Source organism: Nanorana parkeri, unplaced genomic scaffold, assembly GCF_000935625.1.
Source record: "Nanorana parkeri isolate BGI_ZX_2015 unplaced genomic scaffold, ASM93562v1 scaffold281, whole genome shotgun sequence".
NCBI lineage: Eukaryota > Metazoa > Chordata > Amphibia > Anura > Dicroglossidae > Nanorana > Nanorana parkeri.
The window spans coordinates 1,265,563-1,281,715 of NW_017306549.1; the positions used below are offsets into that span (position 1 = coordinate 1,265,563).

Below are 16,153 nucleotides of genomic sequence, written 5' to 3' on the forward strand. Positions count from 1 at the left end.
CGACGTTTCGGGGCCACGCAGGGACCCTTCATCAGGGTAACAATGTAACCCTGATGAAGGGTCTCTGCGTGTGCCCCCAAAACGTTGGTTATTGCGACATGTATGATGACTTGTCCGATTAAGTGGAAAAACTTTGTTGAAATACATAAAGTTATGACATTCTGTGTGTGTTTTTTTTCCCTTTGTGGTGGGGGTTGATTGATGGTCTAACTGTTGGCTTTAATCGCTACATTTTACACACGTGAAATATGTTTATATGACAATTGTGGAAGACTATGTTAAGGGGTGGCTAAGAAGTCCGCTTATGAGTGTGCATATTACATGCAGCGTGGGCAGCTATTAGTAGTTTGACAAGGATAGATTTGAGCAAAAAAGGATTTTCACATATTCTCATAAACGGCTATGTTTGCAACCTCTGTATCACCATGTAGTTCAGAAAGAACACTATAACTATAACACAGTGACATTCCAAATCCTACATGTTTTTGGTTAGCAGTTCTCACTTTTGCAGACCCAACAGATGTCCACACTGCCTTTTTCCTGCTTAGTCCTAGACAAAGGAGTGGCTTTTTTTGCAGGGAATATGTAAAGTCCTTGTTTTTTTCTGCCTGGCGTTACATTTAGATTGTTAGAATTAATTCATCCTCTGTTGAAAACTAAAAAGAGGGTTTAAGTAAGGTTGTTTTTACAAAGTGAATATTTGCTATTTTAACATATGTGCTAATATCTGATATTAACTGAACTTCATACATTTAAATGCTGGCACTGCACTGAATATTATAACAGCAAAGTGTTTATAAATGTGCTGTATAAATTGAGTAAAGTTTGATAGCTTTGTACAAGGGAGCCATCTACTGTTCACACAAATAATTGCTACAATCTTTATATGTGGTCACAAGTAATTGGCTGGCTCAGTTTTATTCTAAAGGCTAAATGAAAAAATAAATAAATAAAAAAGAAAAGGGTATGTAAACTCAAAAGCAAAATTGTAATATATTGCAACTTACCAATCCTTTTTTTAGGCCTTTTTCCTTTATTTTCACTTACTGATACCTTTTTTTGTTTTTTAGTATCGTGTGAGTTTTTCTAAAACAATACAGACTAATGATTTTAGGACAGTGGTGAAGTGCCAGGGCCCGGTCGCAGCTGCAACAGCTGCAACCCTAGTAGTTCTGCTACTGACTCCAAGTTGTAGAGGGACTACAAATCTCAGCAATGCATAATACCAATAGCTACAGAGGACTACAAATTCCAGCAATACATTATACAGCATTGCAGAATAATATGAAGCTACATACTCTGTGTTGCTCCAGGGTGGCAGCCTGATGTCTCCATGGTCCCAGGAGGGCTGTGCGGGGTCCCAGGAGGGCTGTGGGGAGTCTCAAGTGGGCTGTGCGGGGGTCTCACCAGGAGTCCGGAGGGTCTTATGGGCGACTGCAGGTGGCAGAAGCAGTGTGGTTCACCAGTAAGGAGGAGATGTGCGGACTGGTGCTGTAAACAGGCACCATGGTTCACATGAAGGCTGCAGAGGTCCCCAACAAGAGAGGTACCTCAGGCAGCTGCATCAGTTTCAAAATGCTAAGAGCTGGTGTCAGCATTTAGTATCGGGATATTTGTACGAGTACTCATGAAAATGTCCAGTATTAGCACTGATATTGGTACTGGTGCATCCCTACTTTTCAGCTTCCCTTAAGAGAGCAAGCTGTACAGCAAAAGTGACAGAGGGTTGAGACAAAGCATTTAGCACTGACAGGGGTGTTTACAATGGTTAGTGGTTATTCATTTATTTAAAACCTTTATCACAAAAGAAAAAAAAAAGCTGGAATTTGTTAGTCAAGTCTATCTAAAATTGCTAGTGCATCTAACACTACTCTCTCCACAGGTTGACAAAGCTGCTGTCCAAGGGTGGCTTCATTGCTTCTCCGTAGAGTGAAGCCACCCTAAGACAGTGTGTTTTTGCCATATATATATTTTTTTGGGGGGTTTAGAATTCTTGGGAGTTAAGGTTACTGCATAAGTTGAATGTCTCTTGCCCTGTCTAGCAAATTGTACGTCTCCTCCCCCCTTCAGTTCCTACAGCCTTAGAAAAGCAAATCCAACAAGCAGATTTAAAAATTTGCTCTGAACTGTAAGTTCCTCCTAAAAGTACTACTTCATGTTTAATTGAGAACTGGTATATTGAATCATCTTTTTTCTTCTATCACAGAAACTCTAGTGATGAGATTTTTTATCATCGGGTTGTATTTCTGCTTGGTATCATGCAGGCCATGATGTGTGTTACTATCCTATAGCCTGAATATTTGTTTTACATTGAGAACAATGCTATCATGTGTAATGGCTGTAGAAGTTATGGGTAGCTGCGGTTTCAGGTTATTTCTTGTTGAAGTGCCCAGTCTAAAAAAAAAAGAAGCTATTTTAGGTTTCTACTACCAAAATAAAAGTATCTGTGTTGGGTGAAGTTGGCCATTTAAGTTCAACTCTGGACAACATTTAAAAATGACATGTCTAGTACAGTCTGCCCCTGTCATTAACACTGTAGTTTGTTTTTGAGTCCTCCAATAACATAGTTTTACATTAGCTCAGTTATCTGGCACCCATGGGGATCAGGAGGTGCCAGATATCTGTAATTTCTGGTTGCTTAAGAGGTAATAGTAACTCTCAAGTAACCACCAAATCAAACTGCAATAGTAGGTTGGCTATTGAAACCCTGCACACTGAGCAGAGGAATGGACCTGACAGAGAAAGTTTTCTGCTCTGTGGGTGGGTGCAATAGCCAGCCTGCTATTGGTTATTTCAAATTGCAATAGCTAATAGCAGGCTGTCAATTGAAAATTACGCCCACTGAGCAGAGGAGCGAGCCTGAGAGAGAAAGTTCTCTCTCAGGTCTGCTCGTCCACTTAGTGGGCGGGCACAATAGCCAGTCTGCTATTGGCTATTACAATTTGAAATAGCCAATAGCAGGCTGGCTATTGCTCCCCATTGTTTACATTCTGCTGCTGACTGCGGAATCTGAGCTGCGACACATTGAATGGAATTTATCAAAAGTGGAGCAGACATAATCTGGAGCAGTAGCCCATGGCAACTAATCAGCCTCTCTGTTTCATATTCAAATCTTGACTGAACGCACTGAAGAGAGAACCGGATTGGATGCCCTGGACAACTGCTCCAGATTCTCTCTGTTCCAGTGTTGATAAATTCACCCCCACCATTATATATATTTGTTCCAGAGTTTAGAAACACCTAAAATGATATAAATAAATGCGGATCATTGTAAGCAGCCCTCACAGTGTAATATGGTTTGTTCCAACCCCTGTAACTGAACCTATTGCTGGAAAGCTTGGTTTATAAAATGAAGTAGAAAAATCCCAAATCTACTGCCAGGATAAATGGGCAATAAAACTGACAGAGTGACTAAAAAAAACCTGCTGTAATAATTCTAGTGACAGACTGCATGTCTTGTGTAATTTTTTCTTATTTTGCCCATAGTTCCACTGTTCAGCTGTTTTTGATGATACACTTTTGTATAACTAATGCCCCTGCTCTAGCAGCCTAGGCACAAAGGGCCATTTTCAGAATAACAATATCTTTGTGTGACACTGAAAAAAATTTTTTATAACTATAGATTTAAGAGTATTTCTTTTCTTGCTTTACAGATTTCCAGGAACCTTATGCTGTAGTTGTACTTCTGGAACAAGATTTAGTGGTTATAGATCTTGCACAAACTGGGTAAGACGTGGTTATGCACAATCACATGCGTACATGCTTTAATATATATATAAACACATACTTACAAAAAATGTGATAGGAAATGCATATCAATAGCTTACACAGTGCCTTCAACTCAATTAGGATTTAAAATAGTGATTGTGGCTCTGTCTGCCTGACCAAGCCCCATTCTTTATGCTACTGCAGGAGAGGCTCACTCCTCCTTCCTCACTCTTGTTTCTTTTATTGGTAAATATATTACTATGCAAGAAAAACATGCACCCACCGTAACCGATGCGGCAGGTGGACGGACCTTGGGATTCAAGTTCAAATGTATAGGCACCACAACCTCATAGAGATTTTAAAAGTCGGTGAATTAATCAACTCACCTGTCTGTCCAAAACAGTATAGGGTGAGGTGAACCATTACTGCATCTTGAGCCTCCCAATTGGTCAGTGAAGCCACCCATTACCAAAGGACCATTAGGAAGGCACAGGGACAGGGCCGGACTGGAAAAGTTCATTTCTGCATATAAATTCAGTTACCTGTATCTCTGGAGTTAGTTTACATTTTTAAGCATTCAGTTTGAATTGCCCAGGCTTGTGACAGCATTATATAAGTGTATATATAGCTGCTAATTATTTTTACTTTACTTTTTACTGCAGATATCCTATATTTGAAAACCCTTATCCACTGAACATTCATGAGTCACCTGTAACGTGCTGTGAGTACTTTGCAGACTGCCCCGCAGACCTTATCCCTGCACTTTATTATGCTGGGGGCCGGCAAAAACGAAAGGGTTACAGTAGAAAGGTATGCAACAAATCTGGCAATTTATATTGTTTTTGCACTCAGTGACTGGTAATTTACATGAACTGTTATTTATTACAGGAATGGCCTATCAATGGTGGTAACTGGGGCATTGGCGCACAAAGTTATCCAGAGATAATAATCACAGGGTATGTTGTAAACTAACTAATATAATTTGTGGTTTTGTACTTTTGCAAAATCTTTATTTGCTCAGATGTGACATACTTACGACCAGTTTTCAATAACTACCCAATGTTAACTTAATCCATAATCCACAAGAACATTGTATGGCAGGGGGAGAGTTGTTTTTGTAAGTAAAACGTGTCAGCAGGTGGAGCTCAGGTAAATGATCTCATACTAAATAAAGTTTTTTGCCATGAGAAGAGTTCTTGGTCTAATTCCTCTTAATATATGTCGTAAACAGGGCTGGGAAAAGCTGTGACGAGACCTGGCAGTGTGCTAATGATATTCCCCTAGGAGTGGAACAATGGGTACTTGCATGGAACAACTCCTGTTGTACATTCCTACAGATCCTTTGCCCCATGTTCTTGATTTAACAAAAGAAGAACCATCTAAAACAGCTTGTTGCCCATTTTTTAACTGTCACATTATGCCCTTTAGCTCTAAATTGAAAACGCCTCGCCATGTAAATAGTTCTCTAAATTGTATCAGATAGCTAAACCCTAACAGCATGGGGATCTGTATACATCCCAAACCAGCCCTGATTTCCACCACTAGGGTTAGACTAGGAGAATATAGGCCTTAGATGGTTTCTAAGGCCTATATTCTCCTAGTCTAACCCTAGTCCCTTCTGTGCCTCACTGTGTCCTGGCTTTCCTCTTTTACTTCCCTTTTATATTTCTTCTTCCATTGAGGGGCACAGGAATTCTCGAGCCACCAGCAGGAAGTTTGGACAGTGGCAAACAGGAAAACTTTGAAGGGCAACCCTCATATAATCTCACCTCAAACTATCATGCCTTTGCTAGAGTCCTAGAAGGTTGTATGTCTTTAGCTCCGCTTTGCTGAAAAAATCAAGCTATTGTTTTTTATCTTTTTTCTTTAATCCTTGATCCACCCCTGATATATTTTTTTGGGTGACTTCATTCAGGACTTCTACAATGCTGCTTGAGTTGGTCTGTACATAGCAGGTATCTTGGATCGATGTATCCTCAGCATCAGCTTTGGAGATCATACCTGGAGCCCTCTGGAAGGAAAGATTGCATAGCTAACCTGGAATGTGACCTATGGGCACTTGGCTTATATTGTGGCACTTTCAAGAATTGAGTGCATTAGTAAGGTTAGCTGCAGAGCACTTTTCGCGTCCAGAGCTGTGGCACAGCCTTAGTTGACCCTGTCTCTGAAGGCTCACTCTGTGAGTGGGCCTGTGGACTTGGCAAGGCTAGCCATGAGTGTGACCTGCAGGCTTTGGGCTCTACACTATGAGCCTGTCTCTGACTGCTCAACTAGTGAGTAATGCCAGTCCTGCTGAAGCATCAGGAGCAATCTCGCAATCCATTTCATTGGGCGCCATTTCTAAGTTCTCATCCCCAGTGTTTTAACTGCAGTAAGGATTAAAGGCTTAGTTCACATTTGGGACCATATTTCATGTTCTACCCATTTTTAAGGTGTGACATGGTAACATTTCCCAATCCCCCACACGCATACCGCCACCCCACTTATTTGAAGGGCAGATTGGTTCTCCCTGAAGTTTTCTGTCTGTATTTGAATTTGGTGCAGCTGTGCATGTCTCTCCCCCCACAGCCACGTCATCCCATTCACAGATCTATTTACAGAGAGTTGTGAATCTGCCACTGCAGCATAGGGATTCGTAGATCTCAAAGATGGTGACATTACTGCACTTGTAATCCATTGTTTACTTCCTCTAGCCACACAACAGTAGCTGGGATTGTGATGTAAACATTTAGGTGCTAATGCATTGCACCCACAAGGCACTAATCATGATTACAGTGCTATGCAGGTCTGAATGCAAAAAAAAAAAAAATTCACTTTTTTTTAAATTAATGTGTGCGTTTTGTTTTTTCATAAAGTGAACTATGCTTCTTAGGCTCAGGGATTGAACGCTGATGTCATCTGCTAGTCATTCAGACAAAAGTAAATGCCAACTCAAGGCAGCTCCTGCAGCTCCAAGTGGATCTCGGGTTCCCTTCCACTGCCCACCTACAGTGACTTGGTCACCTCAGGCTGCCTGGAACCCTCATCAGCACCTGTTGATGGGGGTTCCAAACTTGGGTTTGCGAGTACTTGAGGCCTTGCTTCACATTGGGCCTAGTTGCTTAGCTTCATTTTGTGTAGCATGGCTTCTCAAAGACACTACTGATGCTGACCCCAGCCCATACTCTCATATAGGTTCCAATGGCCTTTATCCAGTATCGCTAGGTAGAATATGTATATGTATATATATTTTGTTAGTCCAATAAGAAAGGTATCATTGCACACTGCAATACTGCGTTTTTGTCTTTTTTGACATATATATATATATAATTAGGGATGCACCGATCCCGATGCTAGTATCAGTGCCGATAGAGTACTTCAGCGAGTAGTTGTACTTGCCCAAATGCTCTGATACCGGAACTTCTGGTCAGAGTGAGATGTTAGGGAACATGGTGATTCTGATTGGCCCGGGAAGCCAATTTCCCAGCCAATAGGCGTCGAGCCAGCCAAACAGATCTGATAATATGGTGACACAAACTCCGTCCTGCAGACACCTCATTCCCCTCACATCACACCCATATGCATCCTCAGGAGCAGTCATCTCTGTACCACAGTTGTCCCATGGCCAGCCAGGCAGACACCACTCTTCAAACTCCTTTACCCCTTCTGGATCTGCCCACGTCTCAGTGTCAGAAGATGCTCAAATGCCGCTCGACTCCGGTGTGTGTACAGCACCCGCACCGCCTGCATGATCGGTGGTATAATAACAATACTGTTAGAGGATTTCTGAGTGAGAGCGCTGGGCAGGCTGCGCATGCACAGTAGCAGGCTGAGGGCTGATCACGCAGGCGGTGCGGGCGCTGTACACACACCGGAGTCAAGCGGCGTTTGTACATCTCACGAGACTGAGACGCGGCCAGATCTGGGAGAGGTAAATCGGCTTGTAGAGCGTTGTCTGCCCAGCTGGCCGAGGGACATGTGTGGTACAGTAATGACTGCTCCCGAGGATGGATATGGGTGTGAGGAGAATGGGGTGTCTGAAGGATTGAGACTGTGTCACCATATCAGATCTGATTGGCTGGCTCAATGCTGATTGGCTGGGCGTCTGTTCGCACACCCGGTTGGGTTAAAGGGAGGCTAGTCTTCAATTGTTTTTTCTATGTTTGTCAGTGTCCAAACCTTCTTTAGTCCGCATCAAAATTCCTGTGTCCCTCAATGGACTTTAAGATTACAGTAAGAACAAAAATCTTATTTTCTCTTCAAATTATAAAAATTTGGAATGAACACACAAAGATCAGTCGTAACAGGAACAACATGGCTAACCACAACAACAGGGTAGAAAACTACAAAAGTATATCACTGACTTATGAGCAGAATATTCATTGTTCATAATACTGAAAAGAATAGACTGAGGTACTTGGTCTTACTCCCATCAGTAGTTCAATGCAACTCAGCTTTCACTTGGGAACAATTCATATTTGATCATTTTTTTCATGATGATTTCTTGCTGCTAATAAATAATTTTGTTAATGTATTTCTTTATTACAGTCATGCAGATGGATCGATCAAATTTTGGGATGCTTCAGCAAGTATGTTATTTCAGTTCTTGAATTGGTAACCAACTAACATTACATGTTGCAGCCAATTGACTATCAGGGTTATTCATAAAAGGGTGAAGAGTTTGGAGAAGGCAAGAGAAGTGAACAATCTAGGCCAAAATAGCTGCTTTGGAAATATACTCCAATTCAGCTCACTTTCCAATTCAGCTATGTTGGCCTAGATTGTTCACTTCTCCCGCCTTCTCCAAACTCATCACCTTTTTGTGAATAACCCTGTATATGTCACGAGTATGGAAAGGGTAGAAAAGTCCCTGAGAGGGACACAGGCAGCAATAAACATACTTGTTTGTAGTAGAGTAGGGAAAAATTAGTTCCCCCATCAGTTTTTTAATTGTTCTGTGTGTGTCCATAAATATTGTTTCCTCACTTCCTGTCCAAGTGACATTGTTGTCATTAGAACAGGTAGGATGACGAGAAGTCTTTCTACCACGACCTTAGCAATAAAAATCCGACAGAGTTTCTAGCCATTCTGCTCTTTAATATATAAAAAAAAAAGTTTTGTTTAGAGATGGTCTTTAATTGTGTTTCTGTTTTGTAGACTTGAATTATTTTGCTCATTATCAGCTTTGCTTTGTTGTTCTCCTAATCTCAGTGATTGTCTATGGGCAGAGCACCATCAAATATATGTTTACTGGAAGTGGTTGCATCACTTGTAGTTGTATCAATAATTGTGATCTGGTTACACATAAAAGGTCTAATATATCAATGTGTGCTTACTGAGAACTGGCATTATTCTAGGTAATTCTGATGCTGATTGCTGGCTAAGGAGGAGTAACTCTAATGAACACATCGATAAATTATACCCATAGTCTAAAACAAAATGCTCTCATACAATATCTTGAAAAAATGCTTGTTCAGAGTACACAATAATTTATTTGTATCTGTGCCCAGACTATTGATATAAAAGTATTTACATGTTCTTGATGTTCTTGACGTGCAGTAAAATAGGTTTAAGGCCCCTTTCACATGGCCACTCTAATCGGGTCCACCTGTCAGTTTTTTAGGTGGACCACATCGGATGCCCAATGCAAGTCTATAGGCAGCCGTGTGTAAACTTCCGTTTACACACGGTTAGAGGTTTACACAAGGTTACCCCTGCCTCCAGTGAAACAAACGGAACAGCGTTCCGTTTCACCGAACCAGATTGCCTGTTTACACCGATTCCCCATAGACTGGCACTTTTTCTTCAGTTCAGTTCCATTAACATCTGGTTTTCATCCACTGACATACTTAGGCCCCTTTCACATGGCTGATCAGAAGAGGATCCGTGATCAGTTTTTCGGGCGGACCTGATTAGATGCCCCATGTTAGTCTATGGGCAGCGGTGTGTAAACAGACAGGTGACTATTTACACCCGGTTGCCCCGACTTCGGCCAGGTCCGGAAAAAGAAAGATCTGTTTTACCAGACCTAATTGCACTGGATAGGGGGTAATCTGATGTAAACGGACACATGTTCACTTACATCCAATTCCCCATGGACAGACATGGGGTCGGCAGTTTCAGTTCTTTCCTCCATCGCAAGGTGAAGGAAAAAACTGTACGTACAAGGATGTCACAGTGGTGACATCCACTCTGTACTGCTGTGACCAGGAGGGGATCAGGAGGGAAGTCCCTCCTGATCAGTCCATGTAAAAGGGTCCTTTGGGTTCACAGCCTGGAACACTTCCTGCCACAGCCGCTCTTCCTCCCGCCCTGCAGGAGGTGCCCCACAGGCTTGGACTGTAATGGACCAAATAAATAAGTGACCCATGAGATACTTCTGTGGCCATGGATGGATGTAAAGAACATCCCCTGCATGCCATTTTTATTATAATCAAAACGGACGTTAACCGAATGGGCATAAACTGACCATGTCAGTTTACATCTGCCTTGGCCCACAAGAACTGAAAAGGGTGCAAACCTTTTCCATTTTCTTTTAATGGACCTAGATGGACTCAAATTTAAGCAAATTGTAAATTGAGCACATTGTAAATGTACGCACATCCGTTTACATCTGCTCGCCCCTAAGGCATACATTATGCATCAGTCTGGATCCTCTGCTGCTGTAGAAAATAGGTGAAGAGGAACTGAGATGTCAGTACCTCCTGTGAAATTTGAAGATACATTTCCTCGGATCGCCTATAGCTACAGAGGTCAGTGAGGGCTTGTTTAACCCCTTCGTGACTGACCTGTCGCCAGATCGCTTCTGTGTCCCGAAGAAGGGGCCGCCCCCCCCCCCCCCGCACACCAACATATGTGATATAAATATGTAGCCCTATCTGTCCTCTAAAAAACAATATATAATATGTGTGGGTGCACTTTGTAAGAAAGTATATTACTGACGTGGAAGAATCACACAGCAAAGATGTCAAAAGTGTGTCAGTCATTTACAAACAGAAACTAAAAACAAGCTCAGTCATGAAGGGGTTAATGTAGATTTCCTTATTCAATAGTGCACAAGTGTTTCAATTTCCATAAAGTAGGAGTGGAATTACCCGCTCAGACCTTCCCTCATCAACTATTTGAAATCCACTCAAGTATGCCTTTTTGTCTTTTTCTAGTAAACTTGCAAATGCTGTACAAATTAAAGACAGCAAAAGTGTTTGAGAAATCGCGAAACAAAGAGGACAAGGCCAACACGGACATTGTAGATGAAGATCCCTATGCCATCCAGATGATTTCCTGCTGCCCTGAAAGCAGGATACTATGTGTGGCAGGTGTTTCAGCCCATGTTATCATCTATAGGTTCAGCAAACAGGAAGTGACAACAGAGGTCATACCGGTAAATGTCATCCTTTGGTTTACCTCCTTTTTCTTGTGGAAACTTTAAGCAATTCTATGCCATCTAAACTAAGAATGCAAAACTCTGCAACTAAATGTAATATTTACATACAAAGAAATATGATCGTGTTCAACACAAGTCTCTTTGTAACTTGTAACTTCACCCAATATAAAGGTAGCATGTTGCTAGGATTTGCTAATTGTGTTGCTCCTATGCTAGCAAATGTACTTCACCACTGAGTTCAGGGCCACTAACCTTAAAATACAAGATCATTTAAGCAAAAGGTAATAAATATATACTGAGGATACTTTTGTAAAGCTGCCTGAATTATGAAATTACTACTCTATCAGATGTATGCAGAAAAGGACCCATTACAGATTGCATCTGTTATCAGTACCAAAGATCACCTAGTCACCAACTTTCATATATATATTTTGTTATGCATTGTTAGGTTGCAGGTAAAACTTGCTAGCCACTGAAATTACCAGCATTAAAGAGTTTGTACTGTATTTCTGAATAAAATTATGCTGACTATAGGCAAGGTACACATATTTCTCTATACTGTGATTTAAAGACATACTCATCTCAACAGTGTTTCTTAAAGACCAAATCTGGGCAGATAGTGCTTTACTTAGGGGATCCAGTTTTTTGACATTGCATGACAGAAAAGTAATAATGTAATTTCTTACAACCTTACTATCATTCTAAATGGCTTTCTAGCTTAAAGATATTGTCTTTTGTGGGGTTTTTTTGTAATGCAGCTATTTTGTATCTCGTGTTTAACATGTAGATGCTGGAAGTGCGATTGCTGTATGAAATCAATGACCTAGAGTCTCCAGATATAGAACAAGTGCCAACACCCAGTGGAGGACACAACCCCCAGCCCATTGTTCTCCAATCTCACCCATCCACAAGTAGTAGTTCTTCTGATGGTATCCGTGACAATGTACCTTGTTTAAAGTAAGTCCTTTAATTAGTCTTATTTCTTTCCTAATATACAGCACATTTCACCTTTTTGACGACCCTAGTATTTTGTGTTTTTTTCAGAGCAAAGAATTTTGCTTATTGGTTTGGGAGTCTTGTAGTTGTATAAGCAATTGTTTCTGATTCATATTTCAGAGTTAAAAGCACTCCTTTAAAGCAGTCATCTGGCTATCAAGTAGAACTGGTGATACAACTTGTGTGGGTCAGCGGGGAACCTCCTCAGCAAATAACAAGCCTGGCTGTTAACTCCTCCTATGGCCTGTAAGTCTTATGTGTGTCTTTTTTTTCCAAGGTGTGAGTCATTTTCCTCTATTACAACAGATTAAAATATCCATCACAATTGCTAAATTGTCCACCAACTGTGTAACTACTGGATTCTTGGATACGTAATTGGAGTTTATTATAGTTTTAGCTTACAGTCAGTGATGCATCGATTATACAGTAAAAAAAAAAAGTTACAAATAATTGCAAAATTTGTCAGGCTAGAAATGTTAGCCTAGTGTTTCTTGTTCTCTAGCACAGAGAGTGCACAGATTTTATTGTGTTGCCATAGATTGCCTAAGGGTAGGCAGATGAACTGAACATGCATGTTGGTTAGGAATAAAATCTTACAATGGTCTAGTGTTGGCAAAAGATCAAAATATTGTGCATGGCCACCTTTAATAGATGGCCAACTTGCTCTATAATAATTGGGAAGAGTTGAGAGAGTGGGTATCATTGGCTGCTTCCCTGAGGGGAAATTGGTTAACATCTAAGTTCTTTTTTGTACGTTAAGCTCCCCAAAAAACAAGCTTAATGCCACTCACTTGCTTTGTGGGAAACCAACATCCTTGACACTTCTAGGATTTGTTTGGGAAGTTGTAAACTTAGGTTGTGCAAAATTTCCCGGCAATTGATTGAGGTTTAGGCACCTTTTCTCTCCCGTTCATTGAAGGACACAGGCAACAGATCGTAGATCCTGAATGGAAGGGTCATATCGCCACCTGCAGGAGAAGGACGCTAGGCACAAAACTAAAGACCAATTACAGCCTAGGGGCGGCCCCTGCCGGTGGCCAAACCAATTTGCCACTCATCCGTGCGTCCCTCCGGTTCTTCAGGGGGGGTGGGTGGTACCGCGGTACCGCATTGTCCCTGGAATATTTTTCCTCTGTCATGGATGGGTTTGTGACGCGCATGGTGCGCACCTTGATGCAGCGCCCACCTAGGCAGCGGGTTCTGCCCTTGCCATCCCCTGCCTTGTCACGGGAGTCCGATGAGGGGGGGGGACTCCCCATGTCGTCACCTCATCCTGATCCGGGTGATTCCTCACAGCCTGATTCGCCAAGTGAGGATGAGGCTGCGTCTACGCTCCTGGTCCAGGAACGTGAATTGGTCTCGGCGCTGGTCCGCGCTGTCAGGGGGACCCTTAAAATGGAGACATCTTCTGGCGTCACGGTTCAAGCGCAAGGTGGACAGGTTTGTGACCAAGGCCCTGGATCCCTGGGCGGGGGCCGTGGGTGCCCTGGTGGCCCCTTGGGGTCCTTACGGTCTGATTTACACCTTTCTTCCACTATATCTGTTGCCTCGGCTGCTGCGTCGGATCGCGGAAATCCTCATGTCTTCTCATGCTGGGGGAGAACTTCCCTTTTCAGCTCAGGGCCTCTTCCTGTAGTGCTGGCTCAGGTTACAAGCCTATACAAACCTATACACAGACACCGTGTAAGGTGTCTGTGTATAAGGCACACATTACAGTATTGTTTTATGTTAAAAAATCTGAGGGTTTAATGTCACTTTAAGCCATTTTCACATTAAATGTTTTAGGATGTCCTTGCAGCTAAACATAACAAAGGGGTATACTTGAATGTCCATAGCCTGGCCACCAGTTCACATAGGTACTGGCATTTAGATACTAAATGCCAGCAAATCATTTCCAATAGGTTTTGTATTGATTTGAATAGTTTATTTTTTGTTTGTAACCATTTTTCAATAGGAAACATGCTCTTTATGTTGTATGTTAGTGTTGTGTTGAAGCTCTGTTATCACTAATAAATGTTAAAGAACGAGACAGCTATATCAAACTGATTCTTTTGTCTTCAGTTATTATGTAAGGTTATCATGAGCCCACTTCTGGTCAGTGGCATGGTTTGTTGTAATTCATCTTAATGAGTGATGTGCAGAGCAGCTGAATGCGTCAGGCTATGTAGCAGTCTTGTAGACACAGATTTAAATCACTTCTGGCAAATGATTTCCTTACATCCCATCTGTCTTGTCTCTTTTTAATTGACTGATTTGTTTACAGTATTGAAAGAATTCCTAAACGAAATCCGGCAGAAAATCTTTATTCTGTGCAACAACTCATTTACATTTCATTTATACAGTTTACAACCATCATTAGGCTTTCTTTGAGATTCCATCCTTAAAATGAATATGCTTTGGAAGCTTTGACTAATAGGGTTCATTATAGTTACACAGTGATTAGCTTAGCCTTGCTGTGGTCATGAGTTTGATTCCCAACAGGATGTTATCTACATGTTTTTGTATTTTTCCCTGTGTTTGCATGAGTTTCTCTAGTTTCTTCTAACTCACTGGTTGGGTAACTGCAATGTACCTAAAGAACTTCAAAGAGTACTTTTTGCATCCTTATTAACCACTTGCCGCCCGCCCATTGTAAAAAAAACAGACGGACGGACGGCACTGCAGCATTGGTGGGTTGCCGTCTCCAGACGGCATTTTTTTCTGCTCGCGCGCGCCCCCAGCGGGCACGCACGGGCAGAAAAGACCCGACCAATGCAAACACACGTTACCGGGTGTTTCACATATAGACGATGGGCGGCTCCATAGCCCGCCGATCGTCTATAAGTGCTCGTTTTTTCGCAGCCCCCCCCCAGATCTCTGCTTCATCAGCTTCTATTGGGGTCCACAGGTGACATTAGGGGTCCTAGAGACCCCTAATGTCTCCATTCCACCTGTCAGTGAGCCTTTGCTATTATATAGGGGGATTGTTATCCCCCTATATAATAGCAATAACAATAAGTGCAAAAAAATATATATATAAATAAAATAAAAAAGTCACATATAAAAAAGTAAAATAAAATAAGTCACATATAAAAAAAGTGAATCACACACCTCATAGTTCTAGCCGACTTGTGACAATGAAACTGTCACAGGTCGGCTCAGTAGATTGGGAAGTGAGCGAACACATACCGGCGTTCGCTCACTTCTCGATCCTGTCACAGTTCTCTGCCGTGACAGGGGAGGGACTGAATTTCCCCCTCCCCGCTCTGATCCTCCAGCGCTGACTGGCACAACGGACGGGGGAGGGGGCGGGTGCAGCTGGCACTGCCTCTAGATAAGCAGAGCCAGCAGTCACTCGCGCAGCTGGGCGGATCCAGACATAATTGTCGGTATCCGCTGCGGCGTCTCGGTAAACCGCGAACTGTAGCTCGCGGTATACTGAGCTTAGGGTGACAGGAGGTGTCCTCCCGTTTGTGTCCTCCCGTTACCCTAAGGAGAACTATGGGGAAAGCCCTAACCCCATAGTTCTCCTTTAACCATAAAATAGCCCCAATGTGATCTAATACAAATAACCCTTTTTGTAAAAAAGAGGATCCTAACTCTGATACTGTTTACAACAAAAAGTCAGGCAGAGAGAAAAAGGCTAGTCACTATTCTAACCTGTTGTCTCCATGCAGCTGATTTTTTCCCATTATTGACTTACGATGTCTTGTTCTGTACAATCTCTGTGTGGAGGTGGCCATCTTGGTAAAGGCAGAACTTTCCCATGTCAAAGCCTTCAGCAAGAACAACAGTGAGCGTCACAGTGGTGACAACACCAAATGTTATCTCCTAATCTGGTGAGAGTAGCAAACAGATCCAGCAATGCCTTAGATTTCACACTGCAGATATACACCAATGAGGCAGTAGACACATGGCATGCCTAGGCACACTAACATACCAGAAAGTAGACTGCAATTTCCAGGAGGTATTCCAGACAAGAGTTAAATTTTTCAGTATACTGATTAGGCACAAATAACCTTTCTAAATTGTCCCTATAACATAATACATCTTCACTTTTTGAGTTCAGCTGCACATTAATGGTATTGTTTTGGCCCTAACACTCAT

At 42.0% G+C, this 16,153-nt stretch overlaps 1 protein-coding gene across 3 annotated transcripts in view; it reads left to right on the plus strand.

Moving 5' to 3' along the window:
* STXBP5 (syntaxin binding protein 5) overlaps positions 1-16,153 on the plus strand; it is a 321,945-nt gene that overhangs the window by 257,252 nt on the left and 48,540 nt on the right. For all 3 annotated transcript variants that reach the window (XM_018557367.1, XM_018557369.1, XM_018557370.1), the window contains exons 11-17: positions 3,654-3,726; positions 4,371-4,518; positions 4,597-4,664; positions 8,236-8,276; positions 10,848-11,068; positions 11,859-12,028; positions 12,188-12,313. In XM_018557367.1, coding sequence (XP_018412869.1) covers positions 3,654-3,726; positions 4,371-4,518; positions 4,597-4,664; positions 8,236-8,276; positions 10,848-11,068; positions 11,859-12,028; positions 12,188-12,313 — 847 coding nt within the window. The remainder of the gene's footprint in view (positions 1-3,653; positions 3,727-4,370; positions 4,519-4,596; positions 4,665-8,235; positions 8,277-10,847; positions 11,069-11,858; positions 12,029-12,187; positions 12,314-16,153) is intronic.